This window comes from Oryx dammah, unplaced genomic scaffold, assembly GCF_014754425.2.
Source record: "Oryx dammah isolate SB20612 unplaced genomic scaffold, SCBI_Odam_1.1 HiC_scaffold_29, whole genome shotgun sequence".
Lineage (NCBI taxonomy): Eukaryota > Metazoa > Chordata > Mammalia > Artiodactyla > Bovidae > Oryx > Oryx dammah.
In genome coordinates, this window is record NW_024070213.1 from 68,656,069 (window position 1) to 68,675,954 (window position 19,886).

The 19,886-nt window shown below is 41.1% G+C and overlaps 1 protein-coding gene across 3 annotated transcripts in view; it reads left to right on the forward strand.

Annotated features, from left to right (window-relative positions):
- Positions 1-19,150, forward strand: part of TBC1D30 (TBC1 domain family member 30) — a 96,972-nt gene extending 77,822 nt beyond the window's left edge. Inside the window, exons 12-14 of one of the 3 annotated variants that reach the window (XM_040233378.1) lie at positions 2,557-2,763; positions 2,935-2,976; positions 6,323-9,899. In XM_040233378.1, the coding sequence (XP_040089312.1) occupies positions 2,557-2,763; positions 2,935-2,976; positions 6,323-7,113 (1,040 nt within the window). In that variant the 3' untranslated portion in view covers positions 7,114-9,899. Of the gene's footprint in view, positions 1-2,556; positions 2,764-2,934; positions 2,977-6,322; positions 9,900-18,500 lie in introns of those variants that run through there. The other 2 variants (XM_040233379.1, XM_040233381.1) reach the window with 2 other exon arrangements.
- The last annotated feature ends 736 nt before the right edge of the window (positions 19,151-19,886 follow it).

Here is a 19,886-nt window from a genome sequence, read left to right on the forward strand (position 1 = left end):
TGTGTTGGTTCACTATAGGCAGGGTATTATTATTGTGGCCTATTGTTTCCTGAACTGATTACCACTGTTAAAGACCTTCATTAGAAGTATCTTCTCTGTTACTTTATCATTTAAGAGGATCTTTCTGTTGTGTGTCACATACATCATACATATTTCTTTTTCTTTATGATTAGTTTTGCTTTCCACTCACCTGATTCAACTTTGTGTGCTCAGTTCCTTAGCACAGAGCCAGGCATATAATAGATGCTTACTATATTCTGTTTGAGTATAATTGGATTCATTATAGACTTACTTCTTTTCCACTATAGAAATATTCTCTAAAGCCAAAACATGGTAGCCTCTATTTGAATTTCAGTGACCAGAAACACATTATCTCATAGGACATTCTGCTAAATTCCTCTGCTTAGCCCAAGGTTTCTAGATTTGAAAAGATAACTTCCACTTACCAGTTCTGATCATCAGTAGTTCTTCTGTTCAGAGCAAAACAGAACAAGTCTGCTCCTTCTTCTGTTGGATGTCTCTTGGATCTTGAGACCAGTCCTCATATCCCCTAGAGCTTTCTCCGTGGTCCAAGTTCAGAATTTCTTAAAGATATGTCTTCCAGAACTTTTAATATTCTATAAATTCACCTGTAAATGTCCTGCAGTTTGGTAGTATTCTTCTTAAAAATGGTACTCTAAATTGAATGCCATGCTATGTTTGTCTTTTCCTTGCAGAGAACAGATTTCCTGTGGAAGTCTGGACATTATCCATGCAGTGAACTCTTTTGAAGCAGTTTGTTGTTCTCCCACTATGATCTTTCCTATCTTTCCTATCTTGGGTGGCAGTTCTTCCCTTAGGACATTTAAATCTGCCTTTTCTAGTTTGAAGACCATTTTCTTTGCTGGAAGAGTACAGAAACAAAAGATGTCAGGCACCTCTGCATTCTCTCTGCCATCTGCTAGCTTTATACTGCCATTTCAAAGTCATGAGCTATTTTCTCATTTTTGTTCTTCATGCTTTTTTTGTTTGTTCATTTTGTTGTTGGTGAAAACAACAACATGGTCATGGTAGTTTTAACCCTCAGCATGTTTTATATTTTAACCTGCTTAATGTTTAGTTCATGTCATTTTGTGTGTGTGTTCTTGGTTTGTACTCCCTTGTCATCTTTTGAAATGACTTAAAAAAAAATCTGAACTCAACCAGGGTTCTGTTGATTTTGTAATGTCTTCTTCCTTCTCTTTTGTTGCTTGAATTTTAGCTTTTGGTTTCTAGCCATGGGATCAGTATGTATTATAACTCTAACATTTTGAATCTAACATTATAATGTATTATTAACTCTTAACATTTTTATAGTCTGGGTCTATGTTCCATTTTTCTACCCTGTTATTTTTTCTGTGCAACTGTGTACTCTGGTTTGACATGATAACGTTCTCCTAAATTTCATCATTAGTCTTTGTGTTACTTTAGTTTAGATTAGCAGATCTCCTTTTAATTTTCTTCTCCTTAGAGAAGTATTTTCAATAAAAATATCAGATATTCAGTCTTTATCTGAATAACACTTTCAGCAGATGTTAGAATACTTAAAATGTCCTAATAATCTTTGTTTTTAAAGCTTGTCCCCAGGCTGGTTTTACATACTGTGTTAGAAAAATCTCAATTTATCCCCTTTTGCCTATGTGACATGGGAGTGTATTCTCACACAGTATTTATTTCTGTTTCTTGGCTTCCTCGGTGGCTCAGTGGTAAAGAATCTGCCTGCAATGTGGGAGACCCAGGTTCGATCCCTGGGTCAGGAAGATCCCCTGGAGAAGGAAATGGCAACCCACTCTAGTATTCTTGCCTAGGAAATCTCATGGACAGAGGAGCCTGGCAGGCTATAGTATACGGGGTTGCAAAGAATCAGATACGACTGAGTGACTAACACTTTTCATTTTCATACTTGGATGTAATCTCAAATTTAAGGGATAAATCTAGTTGTTGGTGTCACAGGAGCAGAAACCACACCAGATATAACAAACATAACAGAGAGTCAGGAAATGCTTATTAAATGAATAAAAACATTAATTTCTAGTGATACTGTGATCTGAAGTCTTGATAATCTTGCCTTGCTATTTTTAACTAAGGAAAAAACTCATTTTTCCGCATGCCTGACTAAACCCTGCAAATGGTCGATCCCTTGTAAATTCTCGTGCAGTTATATGGAAATCTGTACCCTGACTTTAGACAACTAGAGTTGTATTTTTCTAAGGGAAGTTTAGAAAATGGCAGTGATTTTTATCTGGAAACAGCTGACCTTATGTCCATATAATGATCAAAGTGGTAATAAAGTCAAACAATGAACCCACACAGCTCATTTCAGATTACAGTTAGGCTAATAAGAAAATGCGGAAGTTATTTTCAGAACCAAATAAAAACAAGTACTAGACACATTCTAGTGTATCTGGATTTTTTCTGTGGTTCAGAATTTCCTGGAGGTTAAGATACTACCCTGGGTTATATAGTGTCATCAATTCCCACTTAGTTCTGTTCTCCTCCAGTGACACCGTCTCCTTGGCTCTCTTCCCTGGAATATAGAATCAAATGGGGACCAGAGTCTGAGATCCAATAACATTGCAGAGCTGAGTCCAGGAGCGATCAATTCCTGCCGAAGTGAATACCATGCAGCTTTTAACAGTATGATGATGGAACGCATGACCACAGATATCAATGCACTGAAGCGGCAATATTCTCGGATTAAAAAGAAGCAGCAGCAGCAGGTTCATCAGGTGTATATCAGGGCAGGTAATGTACTTCTTTGAGTTAATTTTGGCTGTGTCTCAACTTGTGCAAGTCAACACAAGTATTTCTAGGATGGCCTGGGAATTACTGCTCACTCTGGCTCAGCACCCACCAACACAGCTGGCAGGAGACAACAGCATCTTTACCTTTTCACTTTTTATTTTATCTTATCAGGCTCTAAAGAAGAAAAAGGTCCCAAGGACCAGGCAGCTGATGGTATTGAACAGCTCTTTGCTCTCTCTGCTTTTGGAGAAGGGTTTACAAATGATGAGAATGTTGCAAAGCCATGCAATCCTTGGATCTGAGACATTTTGGAGCTCTTACTTCTTAAGCTCCAGGCATTTGGAAGTGGAATTTAGTCATCTGTGTACTAGTAAATTAAGCTATTCTTCAGTCATTTAGATGGTAATATAACAGATGTTGTGATCAGAGGAAAAGGAAAAAGCCATTTCTGTGCCTGGCTGATGGGTTAGCAGTGTCTTGGGAGTCTGCTGAGAAGAACACAATTTTACTGTAGTTGGAGTTGCTCTTTTCCAAGGATTGTTAAGCTTCTTTTTTTCTTTAAATTCCCCGAATCCCAATGAACAGTCTATTTTATTGTTTAATATATGCTGATTTGGGAATTGGTTTGTCTTATTGTAAGTGAAATCCTAATGAAAATGATGCCAGTCCAGAGTTAACCATGGTATTAATTTGACATGTTTTTAAGAGACTGGTGAGCTTGTGACTGTCTTGCACAAAAACTGAATTTACCTTTTACTTGTTGGGAAGAAGTAGGCAACTTCTTGAAGATTCTTTATCCTGAATCATTATAAAAATCTACCACACAAAAAACTAAAAACTATAACACTTTAATTTTCAAAGCAGTGGCACATACATGTCCTTATTTGTCATTAAATCTACAAGGAAAGCAAGAACAGATATTTTCATATCCTTGTGAAAAATAAGGAAATGGTAATTCAGGAAGGCTTAGCAGTTGTCTAGGATTATATAGCTATATTGAGTGGTCAGGCCAGGGCTGTAACCCCTATGTTTTGATTCTTTATATAGTTCTGTTTGAACCACTTTCAAAAGCTTTGGATGGGATGTTGAACAGTTGCCTTTGGGTACTAAATCAGCCCACTGTTTGTACTCTAGTCTGTGCTGTAGGTACAGACATACTGTATGTACAGACATATGGTCTATAGGTCAAATTCTGCTCAATGTCTGTTTTTATAAATACAGTTTTCTGGGAACACAGGCATGCCCATTTGTCTGCATGTTGTCTCTGATGGCTTTCACACTTCAGTGGCAAAAATATTTATAGTCTAGTCCTTTATAGGAAAAGTTTGCTGACCCCTACTCTATTTTTTTTTTTTTTTTTTGTATGTTCTTTTTTTTTTTTAATTTATTTATTTATTTTTAATTTTTACTTTACAATTCTGTATTGGTTTTGGCATAGATTGACATGAATCCACCACAGGTGTACATGCGTTCCCAAACATGAACCCCCCTCCCACCCTGACCCCTACTCTAGATCATGGTTTCTGTGGTTATTTTTAGCGAAATATTGGTGCTCAAGGGCAAAGTTCAACAACATTGCTTCTCAGACTTTAGTGTGAATATGCATTGCTTGGGGATATGTTAAAATGAAGAATGTGCTTCCTGTAGCTGTGGGGTGGGGCTAAGATTATGCATATCCAATAAGCCTCTAGGTGATGCCACTGCTGCTGGGTGAGGATTGCACATTGAGTAGAAAGGTTTTGGAGATGGTATAGGTTAGGATTAGCAGTACAGGTGGAGAGAGTGAAATTCAGCTAGAGGCAATAGTTCCCAGCTTCTGGGATGTCCCTGGTGGTCCAGTGTTTTCTGCCAAGTCAGGGGCCACAGGTGTGATCCCTGGTCGGGGAACTAAGATCTCACATGCTGCGTGGCGTGAGCAAAACAAACAAAAATCGTCAGCTTCTGAGATTTAAAGAAAGGTGGTGAGGATGGTGATCGAGGTTAGGTTAGGTTAGCTTTCTAGGTTAGGGAGGACAGGAAGTTAAGCATTTTAGTCCTAATAGATTCTGTTTTTATGAAGAAATTGGAGAAAAAGTTGTTTGCTTGGGAGTAAGTTGAAGGTTGTGTAGGAGCTTAAAGAAAGGAATGAAGATTTAGATTGAACACAAAGCAATGGGAGAGGGAAAGAAAGTTTGTTCAGTGCAATTGAGGACCTAAAAAAACAGGAAGTTATGAATTTAAGGAATATCAGTCCACATAACTGTGTGAATCCCCCATTCCCCTCACCACTACCCCCAGCAGCTTTTAGCTCCCATTTTGGAAAAGGGAACATGAATTGTGGCTCTAGAGTGGAGTTTTGCCAGGCTTGTGCGGTACAGCCACAGGGATGCTGAAATGTGGTTATCGATGAGGTGTGGTCCAAGGGATCAGCCATGTACCTAGCAGGGTGGTGGTGGTGGGGTAAGGGGGCCGAAGAGACAGTGAGAGATGATGAGAAGACTGGGGCATCAGGGAATGAAGTCTGTATGGTTCATTACCAAGAATAGTTACATCCAAGGTCTGAGAGCTAGAAGAGTCAACGAGAAGAATAGGAGAGTCCAGTATTTTTTCATGTGAGGCAGATCCAGATGATGTTTAGGAAGGAACTGGACAGGTTGAGGATGGGTCAGTCACAGAGGCCGTGACGTAACTCAGGGAGGTAAGAGGACATAGAGTGAAGGGGAAACAGGTGTCCAAGTTTCGCTGAAGACTGGCCTGTGACCAGAGGTGGAGAGATGAGAGCAGTTGAGAAGCATAGCGGGGAGGACGACCACAACCACATGACCTAGGGGAGGTGAAGGAAGGCTGCTCACACACAGACGGTCTTTTCCTGCTACTTCTGCCTGCAGCTCTTGTCCCTGGGGCTATGAGTGTGCAAACTTCATTGAAAACAGGGGCTTGGTCGTAGCCACAGGAGGGAGACAGCACTACTGTTAATAGTGTCTTCCAGGAGAACCCAACCGTGGGTGCTTTCCTGGTTTCAGTTTGCTTTCAGAGTCTGTTGAGGACACAGGAGTGGACCTGGGACCAGGCACTTGCTGCCTGTGATGTCACTGCATTTTTACCACCTCCTTGTCACTTCTCTCATTCTGCTGTCTCTCACTTAATAACGTGCAGTGTGTGGTTTTCCCACCTCTCAGATGCTGACAGCTGGTAATCCATATGGTCACAGTGTTTGACTTATTATTAAAAAAAATTTTTTTTTCCCCGAAGATTTCCTAGATATATAACCTGGGAGGTTGCTTCTCAGAAGCAAAGCTCTGTAGAAAGCATTAGAGAGCCTGGACTCTAACTGGTGATAAGGGGTCAGAGTCTGTTCCCTCTGTGTCCTCAGCTCCTCGTCTCCTCTGTATGAAGGGAGGGAATCTGTACCCCAGGCTAAAGGACTGAACTCAGTTTCTGCTGCCTTCAGTTCCGTGACTCTGCCCTTACCTGGGAAATATGTGGGCAGCGGGCGGGGACAGCCTGTCTTGACTCCTCTTCCAAGATGGATGTTTTTCTCTGTGGTACCTTTCACATGACCTTTCAACCTTTCTTTCAGACAAAGGGCCGGTGACCAGCATTCTCCCGTCTCAGGTAAACAGCTCTCCAGTTATAAACCACCTTCTTTTAGGCAAGAAGATGAAAATGTCAAACAGAGCCGCCAAGAACGCTGTCATCCACATCCCTGGGCACACAGGAGGCAAAATATCACCTGTCCCCTACGAAGACCTTAGGACCAAGCTCAATTCTCCATGGCGAACCCACATCCGTGTCCACAAAAAGAACATGGCCAGGACCAAGAGCCAGCTGGGCTGCGGGGATATGGTCGGGCTGATAGAAGAGCAGAGTGAGGGCTCCAAGACTCACACCCTGGGGGCGGCCAAGGCATCTCCCTCCGACTGTGTCGGGACAGCTCGAGGCGAGAGCGGCTGCTCCGACGGCAGCACAGGCAGGACCATCGAAGGGCGGTCTCCGGAGCCGGTGTTTGCGGACGCAGAGGCCGATGTGTCTGAGGTCCAGGTGAAGATAGAAGCCTTGGAACTGACCCCAAGGGATGCTGCTGCTGAACCTGAGCCCAGGGTGCCTCCACCCAGCCAGCGGCACTTCACGGAGCCACCCAGTGCCCCAGGAGGAAACAAGGTCCCCGGCAAGGCTCCGCAAGGTGGTAGCCACCCGAAGACCCCCATCTTTAGCCCCTTTCCCAGCGTTAAGCCACTGCGGAAGTCCACCGCCGCCAGGAATTTGGGATTATATGGTCCGACAGAAAGAACCCCCACCGTGCACTTTCCTCACATGAGCAGGAGCTTTAGCAAGTCCAGCAGTGGGAACAGCAGCACTAAGAAACGGTGACCTTCTCTCAGAAACTATCCACATTCACCTCTTCACGGTGGCAGGAGGGTTCCAGCCGGATGGATGGCTCCAGATGAGCTCCCGTTGTCCACTGAGAGTGAATCCAGAGGTTCAGAGATGAGCAGCGGTCCTTAAAAAATGGGAACTGGAAATTGTATAATTGGCGCTAGAATCGGGATGTCTTCTGATTACTGATACAGTGGGTTCTTGTGGCAAAATAAATATTGTGGTTTTAAAGTGTTTGCCCAACTTTTCCTTGTGAGCTGTTTAGAAAAGACTTTGTATCTAGACTGTTAACTCTTCTTCCTTCCCTCCTGTTCTGAGGGCCTTCAGGGTCCCAGTGGCACCCCCCAAAGCTTCCAGTTCTCTGGGTGTTATTAATACTCAAGCATGCACACACTAGCTGGCTAGAACAGAAACTGCAAAAAGAAAGTTAGTTTCTTAGTTGCAAGAAAAAAAAAAACACTTCCCAATTTCCCTCTTCATGCTCTATTTGGGGCAGCGGGGAAATGTTTGTATGTGTGAGTTTTCCTTCAGTAGTTTCGGCCAGTCTCAAAACTGGTTTTTATTCTTGTGCTGAAGTTCAGGAGAAAAATCTAGACAGTCTTTCCTTCACTTTCTGTTTCTACCTGCAAAATGAAGAAAACCCTCATCTGTTGAAATGTAGGTTCATCACCAACTTGAAGATCTTATGCAGGGGTCCCAAAGGGAATATGCATTAAGCAATTGCCCCAAACAGCTTGCTGATTCCACTAAGCTTTCCCTGAGCTCCATGTTCTTCTCCTAAGGAGAGTGTAGGTCCTCAGTGGTGGGATCTCTGATGGGCTCTACACAGAGCTTGTCTGGCACCCTCCACCACGCAGCTCATTTACCGACCAGCTCTCCACTACAGATGCAGGAAGCCTCTGTTCAAAAGCCAGAACATAGTACCTGCAACTCTATTAGTTGAATTTTGTGCTTTTTTGGGGAGGTTGGAGTTCTTTGTTACTTGAACACTGCCTTTTCCTGGAGAAGGCCCCAGTACTTTCTAGCTTTCTCTCACCCCTTCCTCCTCAGAGATAGCACCTGTTATCTCCACTATGCAGATGGGAACCCTGAGTCACCCAGAGGTGAATAACCCTTCAGATACTCCAGGTAAATACTCTCGGTACTCAGTGTGACTCAGCCACATTTCCTCCAGTGCAATAGGCGGGTTTCATGCTCTTTGTACACAGTTGTGTTGGCTACCTAGGTTCTGGAAACCAAAACTTGGAAGCCATTCACTGCACTCCCTCCTGACTCAAAGAACCTATCGCCAGATGGTACAGAGTGCTGTCATGGCATTTTGTAAAACCAGCTCTGACCTGCTTATCTGAAAAGGTAGTTTATTAAAAAAAAAAAAAAAACACTTCATGCAGCTGTCATTTTGGCTGGACAGAAGGCTCACTCCACAACCCCCTTTTCCCACCATCTTTAGAGACAGACTCAGCATTTTTATCCTTATCCCTGGAAGACCTCGACCAGGCTGGCAGGTGTTTTGATGATGCAGACAATATTCATTTGACCTAATTGGAGGATTGCTAATTCTGAAACCAAAACTATAGTTTAAGAAAGGATTTTTTTTTCCTATGGAGAGGCACTAATTTTTAGAATAAAATAGAGAATGTGATTGTATGGGCTTTTTTTGAACAGAAAACATGAGAATGATATATGCAATGAGAAGAGTTATCCTTTTTGTGGTATTTTTACCCTTTAAAGAATTGAAGATGGAAAATCTGAGTAATAAGTTATCGCAGTTTGGGTCTTGAATTTGGTACTCTCCAAAGTTAGCATGCAGCTTCTTAAAAAGCAGCCACACCCACAGCCTGTGTCTTGGGAAGAGTGTAGGTGGAGAGTCGGGATTACTTTGCATAAGACACCATGTTTTCCAAAGTTAAGCCAGAGACACGATTTTCTTCCATCTGCTCAGCCTTTCAGATAAGAATGATTCCACCTTGTATTCTTTTCTCCTCCCCTGGCCGGAGTGAGTCAGAATAGTCCTGTCCCCTGGAGGGATGTCTGATTTGAACAGAGAATTGTTTTTCCTCTCTTGAGTCAGTTTCCAGCTCCCCGAGGGGTCCGAGATTGGGGAGGTAGAGGGTACTTACTGCAGTTCTTAGGCTTGTGCCATCGCTGTCTGCTACCTATCTTAGGGTTTGTAACACATATTGTACCAGTTTCTTGCAGTTGGTCTTCTTGAGGAAGGGGTGGATGTGATGGCATGCAGCTGGGGATAAGTATTTGTTGATGATGAGTAAACTACTGAAAGGGTAATAGTCTTCTGAGGTAAGAATGACGACATCAGGATTTCAAAACCCGACAAATTCCTGTTCAAGCACTCTGTCCTGTTAAAGTGCACGCGTTGTACCATGTAATCACCGTGTGAATCGGTCAATTTGTGAGCTTTGCCTACTTTAGAAAACAAAGAATCTGCAGTAGCTTGTAGCACACAGCATGTACGAAGACCAATATGGACTTTTATCTTCCTTTGTCTTGGACACTGTACGCCAGGACCAGAAGTACTTACCAAGTAGCGGTTTCTTTGTTTGTAGATATGTCTGTACCCTGTCAGCACTATTCTGGGAGTCGATTTATGTCTCTGCACCTCAGTCCTCTTACAAAAGCCTCCAGCTAATCTAAACCTAGTTTGTAATGTCATCAATGGGGCTGTAACTGTTTGGAATATTGTATTCCCTCTTTTTGTCTCTCTTGTTCTGAAGAACTGTACCGATCACAAAAATATATGCATAAACATTCTCATTGTTGTAGCTATTGTGGCGTTGTTTATCTGAGCGCCTGCATAGAATGCTGTGTGACTTGTCTCATCCTCTTCTCTTTTCCTGTCGACTTCCCCCCAGCCTCCCCGCTGCCTTTGTTCATGTGAACCAAGGGAGCAGCCCAATAAACTCCAGTGACCCCAGTTTAACCGCTAGGTTGCAAGGTGGCCTGTGATCTGCAAGGAACTTGGCAGAACGCTGGGTTCCTGAATATGAGTAAGAGAGTTTGCTCAAGAATGTGCGTACGTGTGTGTGAATGTATGCGTAGAAAATGAATCTGTAGAGCTTTCATTTCTCTTTGTTTTAATAAAACAGAGCAGTAGTTTAGCTTCCCGGTCTTATGGAATCTAGATAAATAGAGAACTGTGGTCAAGTGTATAGCTGCTGCCATCTCCCCTCATAAAATCTCCCTTTACTCTTTCTGAGCTACTTTTTTTTTTTTTTGCTACATACAGCCATCATCTGAGGCAGCATTTTAAATATACTATGTTTCCTTATTAGAAAAGTGACACGTGTGTTAAGATTTGGAAAACAGAGCACAAGGGACCATCCGCTGTTTATTTATGTTTGCATGTATACACACACCACTGTCTACTAAAAGGTGTATTGAGAACACTAGTTGAAGCTTTGTTTTTAGCAAATGCTCTTCTACAGCAGCATTTCATTGACCAGTATTTCATCATGTGTTCATGCCAGGATTCACACAACAGCATCTCCTTGTAAAAGAGATGTCTTTTTTTTTTCATATTGAAGAGTAGCTGATTTACAATATTATGTTAGTTTCAGGTATATAATAATTGATTTTGTTATACATAGATCTGTATATTGTTTTTTAGATTCTTTTCCATTATAGTTTAACATGAGATAGTGAATATAATTCCCTGTGCTATACAATAAATCATTGTTTATCTATTTTATATATGGTAGGGTATATCTCAAACTGCTATTTTTTGGTTATAGATAGTACTGGAAAGACTACCCTAACACTTATATTTTTGTGCACAGACCTAAGAATTTTCTTAGGATATGTTCATCCAAATGGAGTTGCAAGGTCAGAAAACATGTGAATTTCTAAGATATATATATATATATATATTGCTATACTTGAAGACTGAAGTAACTACAGAAGTACTCAATGAAAATGCCTTTTTTTTTTGTCCCTAGGACCTCCAGAATTGATAGAAACAGTGATAATAGGCATTCATATCTCATCCCTGACTTTTAAGAAAACTATTAAGTAGGATGTTTCCTGAGGTTCTTGGTAGGTATCTTTTAACAGGTTAAGGAAAGTACCTTTTATTCTTTGCTCACAAAGAGTTTTAAAAAAATCAACACATATTTAACTTTATCAAATGATCCCTAAATTGCATCCTTTGAAAAGGAAGTGATGCTTAAGACTTCGTATCTTGAACTTGAGAAAATAGCTATTACCAAGTTTCATCATAGCATATTAAGGTATTTTAGAGTTGGAAGTGATAGTGATGAAAGTCCTATGTGCAAATTTTCATTGCACTATTAAATTTACTAGAGGAAATTTGGAAATAATGTAAACATCTGAGGACATAGATAACAGTTGCATGAATTATGGTTCATTTACAAAATGGAAGTGAAAGGGCCCATGAGTGTTTGGACCATTGACATGGTGGTTCTCTTATCTTCATGAGGCAGTTCAGGTGAAAATTTCAGCAAAATCTGGAATCATAGAATCACTGGATACAGCTATGAATGGGAGGCCCTTACTGGATGATGGCTGAAACCAGAAACCGTGCAATGTGGCTGTTCCACAGAGGCAGTCTGGGCTCAGTTAGATGGGGACTGAATGGAGCTACATAGACACTTGGGTTGGTTCAGCTCCCATGAGGTTCCCTGCTGGCCATCTCCTGAAGCTGAGTCTACTTCTTTCCTAGTGTGCAGCTCTGATCAAACCCATTTACCTTTTTGCAAAGTCACTCTCCATCCCATTCTCTTCCTTCCTTCCAGCATTGGCAAGCCTTATCTGACTGCTTCACCCTGCATCCCAGGGGCCTCAAGAGTCTTCTTCTTAAGGTTAAAAAACTAGAAAGTTGACTGTTTCTTAATACTTTCTTTCTTTCTGTATACTCCCATAACACTTCTAGTTTTTCTTTAGGCAGTGCTGATCCTTGAGAAGGAGGTGGATCAATTGCCCTATGGGGCCACTAGCTCTCTGGTTGGAAATAAGCTGATACTTCAAACCCAGGTGTCTCCCAATCCCTGCTGCTGCTGCTGCTAAGTCACTTTAGTCATGTCCGACTCAGTGCGACGAGAGTCTATAAATCTGGATTGAAACAAAGCAAAGCAGCCACAGAACAAAAAACCTCTCCTAGAAATTTTGATACTGAACTAGATTTGGCAGCCACTGGTCAACCTATTATAATGGTCTTTCAAATAGTCTCCCAGCCCATCCCACCTCTCTTTGTTGGTATGACTACATATTGCTGCCAGAATAATTTCTTCTAAAATGAAAAACTGATCAGACAATTCCTCTGGTCAAAATCCTTTAGCTGGTTCCCATCTTCTGAAGGATAAATGTTGAAACCCTTATCTTGGCTTCATCTAGCCCATGGTCATTTTTCCAGCTTGTTTTCCCCATTCATTGCCTTCTGCAGTCTATCATCATCAGCACAATAATGTCAACCCCTTGTTGAGATCTTATCTGCTAGGCACTGTACTAGCGCCTTTATGTTATCTTGCTGGCATATTCATCCTAAGAACCCCACACACATATTATTCCTGTGTTGGAGATGATGAAAATGGGGTGAGTGGTTGTATTCTTGACCACAGTCACCTCATGGTAACTGGGAGAGTCCTGATCCTTCTGACACCAGAGCCCAAGCTCTCTGCTTTGCACTGTCTGCACCATCTGAGACCTTTGCATACAGCAACTTGAAATGCCCTGAAAGCTTCTTACTCTCCCAACACCCTTGTAACTGTGTATTTATTAACCTCTTCCCTGAGCTCCCTCCTTGCTCCAGTCTGCTTGGAAAACACCCACCCACCCTTTTAGTCTTATTACACACATTAATAGCATCAGCTCCAACCCTTGCCACTTTCCAATAGTATGACTTCGTGTGTGTTTCTTAACCTTGTCTTTCCACATCTGTACAATGAGGATAATTTCAATCTCACAAGGTTTGTTGTAGACTTCTGTGATTTTTGCTGACCTAGAATTAACGTTCTTCCTTTGGCAGTAGTATCCTGGAGAGCTTTGTTCTCCTCTTGCCACGTACATCTCTGTGAGGCTGATGCCCTAGGAGCACATAGTCCAAGCTAAGCCATTCAGCATTCTCCCTGTTCCCAGCCATGGTGTCTGACCCATGGTCAAGCACACAAAGAATGTCAATTCCTGGGCTCTTGTTTTGAACTCGTGGGGAAAGCTGATTTGCTCATTTTCAGTGGATTTGAACCTGGAAGGAAAAAGCCAAAGAGCTGCTGCTAGCAACCATCTTGTAACATCTCCCCATCCAGGAGAGATTCTTGGAGGAGTGAATCGAGACTGAGCAAGCAGAGCGGAGAAGCCGAAACCTGGCCCTTTTCATGTCAGAGACCCCTGGATCAGACCATACCTGAAGCAAAATTACTCTCTCTACACCACTTATTCTTCCCTGGTGGCTCAGACGGTAAAGCGTCTGTCTACAACACAGGAGACCTGGGTTCGATCCCTGGGTTGGGAGATCCCCGGAGAAGGAAATGGCAATTCACTCCAGTCCTATTGCCTGGAAAATTCCATGGATAGAGGAGCCTGGTAGGCTACAGTCCATGGGGTTGCAAAGAGTCAGACATGACTGAGCTACTTCACTTTCACTTTCACACCACTTACTGCATCAGCCAACCTTCCAGTTTTTGGTTTTAACCTGTTTGGTCAGGTTTTTTATCATTCATATTAAAAACCTGTTAATTGGAATAGACATTTTATGAGGGTAACAGGTTAAAAGGCAAAATAGTAGGCACCGTGACTAACAAGTAGCTAATAGTTTTAGCTGACCGTGACTCAGACGTCTCCTGAGGGCTCTCTATGACTTCTGGCTCTGTCCTCCCCATCCTAATAATAGATAGTGTAAGTTGGTGACAGGAAGTGTGGTTCTTGCTTGCCTTTGAATCTTCTTTGGCCTCGTATCTCCTTGTGGCAGGAGAGGTGATTCTGAGTATGAAACAGTTTCCCACCAATTTCACCTCTTATTCCAGCCCCGTCTTTGTTCACAGCTGAGTCCTGTGGAGAGCAAAATAACTGTAAGCAAGTCACAAAAGGGTTATTTTAACGAAAGTCCACAAAAGTTGGGCGTCCAGGCCGCCTGTGTGTGGAACCTCCTTCCCCAGGTGTGATGGAAACCAAGGGCGTCTCCCCTTGCTCCCTCAGGAGCCTGTGCAGCTCTCTCACAGGGAAGGCTCTGGAGCAGCTCTGCTGGCATCTGTTGGGAAGTGGCAGGGCTGGATAGGGGTGGGTGGGCCTCTTGGGGACCTGCAGGATCCACTGGGAGCACCCACTAGGAGCACACCTTCTGGGAAAAAAAGAGCACCTTGTGAGGATTTCAAGAAAACATTGCCTGGTGTTAAGGGGATGGAAAGACCTTATAGCCACGGCCTCAAAATATGTGAGAACAATGGTTTTTGAAAAGTTTAAATTAATTTTTATTGCAGTATGTTTGCTTTACCATGTTGTGTTGGCTTCTACTGCATTAGCAAAATGAATCAGCTGTACATATAGGTATATCCCCTCCTTTTTGGAGTTCCCTCCCATTTAGATCACCACAGAGCATTAAGTAGATTCCCTATGCTGTATAGTAGGTTCCCAATAGTTGTCTACTTTTGCACAGTATCAATAGTGTATATGTGTTAATTCCAATCTCCTAGTTCCTTCCACCCGACCCCTTTCCTTCTTGGTATCCACACATTTAGAGAACAGTGGTTTGAGTCATTGTTACAGGGACCCTATGTAGACCAAAAATTTGCTGAGTCTGTGAAAAGTCAGGTTACATATAGCCTGTATCACACATACATGCTAAATTCCACAAATGTATATGCAACAGAACCTAGCAGATGGTGAAAAGCTTTAAAGTGTTTTTTTTTTTTTTTTTTTTTTTTTGCATATGGAGCTATGGACTGGAGTTTCTAGTACATTTTTCAAATGGGAAACAAATCACAGAGTCATGGAATTATTTAACAAAAATGTTCGTATCAGAATAATGAAATCACTAAATGTCAGACCCAGAGAGCATGGAGCTCAGTTTCAAAAATTTACTTCCTTATTTATTTAAAGTGGAGTATATTTGCTTTACAACAGTGTGTTAGTTTCTGCTGTGCAACAGTGTGAGTCAGCTCTATGTACACGTATATCCCCTCCCTCTCGGACCTCCCCCCACCCCATCCCGCCCATCTTGGTCATCATAGAACGCAGTTAAGTTCCCCATGCTATACAGCATCTTCCCACTAGCTAGCTATTTTACACATGGTATATATTTTACACAATATATATATGTAAATTCTACTCTCTCCATGTAAACTTTCTAAGTAATATTTGCACATGTTGAAAATTCAAAATGTACAAAAAGCATATGGTAAAAACTAAGTCTCACTCCATACCCTGTCCTTTAGCCAGCAGTTTCCCTATTCACTGGAAACCACTGCTACTGCTTTGTCGCATCCCCTTCCAGAGAGATTTTATGCATATTCAAGTACTTTCATACACACGCATTTGCATAGGTAGTGGCATAAGAACCTTCTGAACCCTTCTTTTTCACTTAATGTATCACAGAGGTGATTCCGTAAGAGTGCAGGTAGCAACCTCAGCCTTTTTTTTTTTTCTTTTTATTGTTGCTTTAATTTTCAACTTACTGTACACAGTGAATTTACCCTTTTGGCCTTTGTTAGATAATTTGATTGCTTACAGTTCCTTACCTGTACTAAGCAGGCGGTGCTAGTGGTAAAGAACCCGCCTGCCAATGCAGAAGACCTAAGAGATGCGGGTTTGATCCCTAGCTCGGGAAAATCCCTTGGCGGGGGAAAAGGCGACCCACTCCAGTATTCCTGCCTGGGAAATCCTATGGACAGAGGAGCCTGGCGGGCTACAGTCCATGGATGGTGTTGCCAAGAGTAGGACATGACTGAAGCAATGTAGCCCTTAGTTCCTTACCTATGAGTATACATATCCTTGTACCTGTGTTGTTATATTGCAAGCAAGTTTAGCTATAGAGTAAGTTCCTAGATATGGAATTATCTGGTAACTGTGTGCATTTTAGGTTTTGATAAAGTTGCCAAATTACTCTCTACAGTTGTTCTGTATATAAATTTTGACTTCCATTGGAGATGTGTGAAAATGCCCAATTTCTCCTACCCTCATCTTACTCAATATCTTATCAAATCTTTTTATCAGGTATTTAATGTGCATTTAAAAACATGCATGAAGTTAACATTCATTTTAAAATTCTTTATATGTTGTTTGTTCATAGCATTTGCTCAATTTTGCTCTTTTTTCCCTTATTGATGCCAGTTCTTTTTTTAAAAAACTAAAATACAGTTTTATTCTAAATGTGGACAATTTGCATGTGTTTTAATTGTATTTTTAAAAACTATTTATATTGGGGTATAGCCAGTTAAGAACATTGTGATAGTTACAGGTGCACAGCAGAGTGACTCAGCCATATATAAACATGTATTCATTCTCGTCCAAATTCCCTTCCATCCAGGCTGCAACATAATGAACAGAGTTCCCTGTGCTATACAATAGTTAGTTGTATGGTTAGTTGATATAACTATTGATATACTATTGATATACAATAGTTACTTGATGGTTATTCATTTTAAATATAGCAGGATGTGTGTGTATGCTGTCCTGTCTGACTCTTTGTGACCCCATGGAGCCTGCCAGGCTCCTCTGTCGATGGGATTTCCATGTCAATGTATGGCAAAACCAATACAGAATTGTAAAGTAAAATAAAAAATAAATTAAAAAAAAAAAGAATACTGGAGTGGGTTGTCATTCCCCCCTCTAGGGGATCTTCCTGACTCAGGGATTGAACCCGTGTCTCTAGTGTCTCCTGCATTGGCAGGCGGATTCCTTACTAATGTGCCACCTGGGAAGCCCAATATAGCAGAATACCAGTTCTTTATACAAGAAAAATGTCCTTGTCTGTTATATGAGTTGTGATATTTTTCTTATTTTGCTATCTTTAAATTTGTTTATATTAATTTTTGACATATATTTAGAAACTTTTTTTTTTCAAATTCATCAGTCTTTTATATCTTCTGGATTTTGTGTGACATTTAGAAGGGCCTTCTCCACATCTTGTGATTATTTGAAAACTCTCTCTTTTTTCTTCTACTACTGTTTTGGGTTTCATTTTCATAATTAAATCTTTAAATTGAAGTATAGTTGATTTACAACGTTGTCTTAGTTTCTGGTGTACAGCAAAGTGATTCAGTTACACATATACTTTTTCATGTATTTTCTATTATGGTTTATTACAGGATACTGAATATGGTTCCTTGTATAATAACAAAGCTATACAGGACCTTGTTGTTTATCTTTAAAAAAAAAATATATATATATAGTAGTTTGTATGTGCTAATTCAAAGCTCCTAATCTATCCCTACCTCACCACTTTCCCTTTTGGTAACCAAAAGTTTGTTTTCTATGTCTGTGAGTCTATTTCTGTTTTGCATATAATTTCATTTGTGTTGTATTTTCAGATTCCATATATATGTGATATCATATGATATTTGTCTTTTTCTTGCTGACTTACTTCACTTAGTATGAAAATTTCTAGGTCTATCCATGTTGCTGAAAATGGCATTATTTCATTTTTTTATGGCTGAATCGCCGACTCAATGGACATGGGTTTGGGTGAACTCTGGGAGTTGGTGATGGACAGGGAGGCCTGGCGTGCTGCAATTCATGGGGTCGCAAAGAGTCAGACACAACCGAGCGACTGAACTGAACTGACTATTATATTGCATATATATCCTACATCTAGAAGCAACCTAGAGGTCTATCAACAGATGAATGGATAAAGAAGTCATGATACATAAACACAATGGAATTATTACTCAGCCTTAAAAAGGAATGAATTTGACTCAGTTCTAATAAGGTGGATGAACCTAGAGCCTATTATACAGGGTGAAGTTAAGTCAGAAAGAGAAAGACAAATATCATATATTAACACATATATATGGAATCTAAAAGGATGATACTGATGACGCTATTTGCAGGGCAGCAATGAGACGCAGACACAGAGTACAGACTTGTAGACACAGTAGGGGGAAGGTGGAACAAATTGAGAGAGTAGCATTGAAGCATATACATTACCGTATGTAAAATAGATAGCCAGTGGGAATTTTCTGTATGATGCAGGGAGTTCAAATCCAGTGCTCCGACTAGAGGGGTGGGACGGGGTGGGAGGTAGGAGGGAGGTTCAGGAGGGAGGGGACACGTGTGTATACCTGTGGCTGATTCATGTTGATATATGGCAGAAACCAACACAACACTGTAAAGCAATCATCCTCCAATTAAAAATAATAAATTTAAAGAGAAAGTTCACAGCCAACAGTTGACACATCATACTGTTTTTATTTTCATAGTGCTCCTGAACTGAGTGGAATCATTGCAAAGTGTTTCCAGTAAATGAGCATCTCCTCCAGAAATCCCTCGTCACTTCAGCTGCTTTGATATGGATTTTGATGCCAGCAGCTCAAGATGATGACGGATAAGGTAACTTTTAAAATTTCTATAATTAGTGGTGGTGGAGTGGGAGAGATAAGCAGTGCTGTAGAACCTGTGGAGGGTAAGAGGGAGGCTCTGCACCCAAAGCAGTCAGTCCCAGAGAGTCTGATTCTGCCTTCCTTTTGAAAATTCTCTTAGAGATAAACTCTGGAAGGAAGCGCCTCCATTGCTTGAGTTGGCCTCATATGGGATTTGGAGTATCACAGAGGGACACAGTATGATGGCATGGTGTAGTTATATTGATGTAGCTTGAAAGGTCAAGAAGGGAAAGAATAAGAAAAAAACTTTTAAAGGGTCTCACCCAGCATCAAGATTTGCATAAAGGCTTGCCACAAACAACACTTCAACCTGTGATGATATAAAAATAACAAATTAATAATCAAGTCACACCCAACCATTGGATTTCCAGATTTAAAAAAAAAGATATTTTCTAAAGAAGAAATTATGCCAAGTGAATATCTTATTTTCCTTGAATTGACTCTCTTCCCCCCCAAGAAAAAACAGAAAGTAAAACAAAGAAGAAAATAATAGAAACAGCTGCATACCTTAACCCAGAGAAGTGGTTGGGATCCTGTAAAAGAATTATTAGTGAGAACCAAGCTTTGTCTGTGCAGTAGAGAAATGGGGATCTGGACTTCTGCAGGACCGAGTCTGAGTTTCTGAGCCAGATGGAGTAAGGTAGGCTTTGGATGGAAGGGCTTGCTGCCACCTTTCAGCAGAGCAAGGCCACGGTTGCACCAGCAATTGTGTTTTCATATCCAGGTCCATGAGGCCCATGACTCTACCATACTCATCTTGAGTGGAAAATCCAGACGGATGCTCTGGGCGACAGCTGCAAAGTGCGGTCTGGGGACCCTGTGAGTCGCTGAGGTCCTTTCATGGGGTTCCTGAGATCAAAACTGTCTATATTAATAACGACACTAAGATATTGTTTGTCTTTTTCACTCTCGTTTTCTCATGAGTGTACACGAGTTTTTCAGAGGCTAGCTAATGTGAGATATTAGAACAGACTGAATGCAAAAGCCAGCTGTGTTGATAACCGGACATGAAAGAAATCTGCAGAAGTGTAAAGCAATGCGACTTTCTGTTTTTTTTCTTTTTAAAAACAATATTTACTCCTTTATTTATTTATTTTTATTTTATTATTATTATTTTAAATTTTACTTTATTTTACTTTACAATACTGCATTGGTTTTGCCATACATTGACATGAATCCACCACGGGTGTACATGAGTTCCCAATC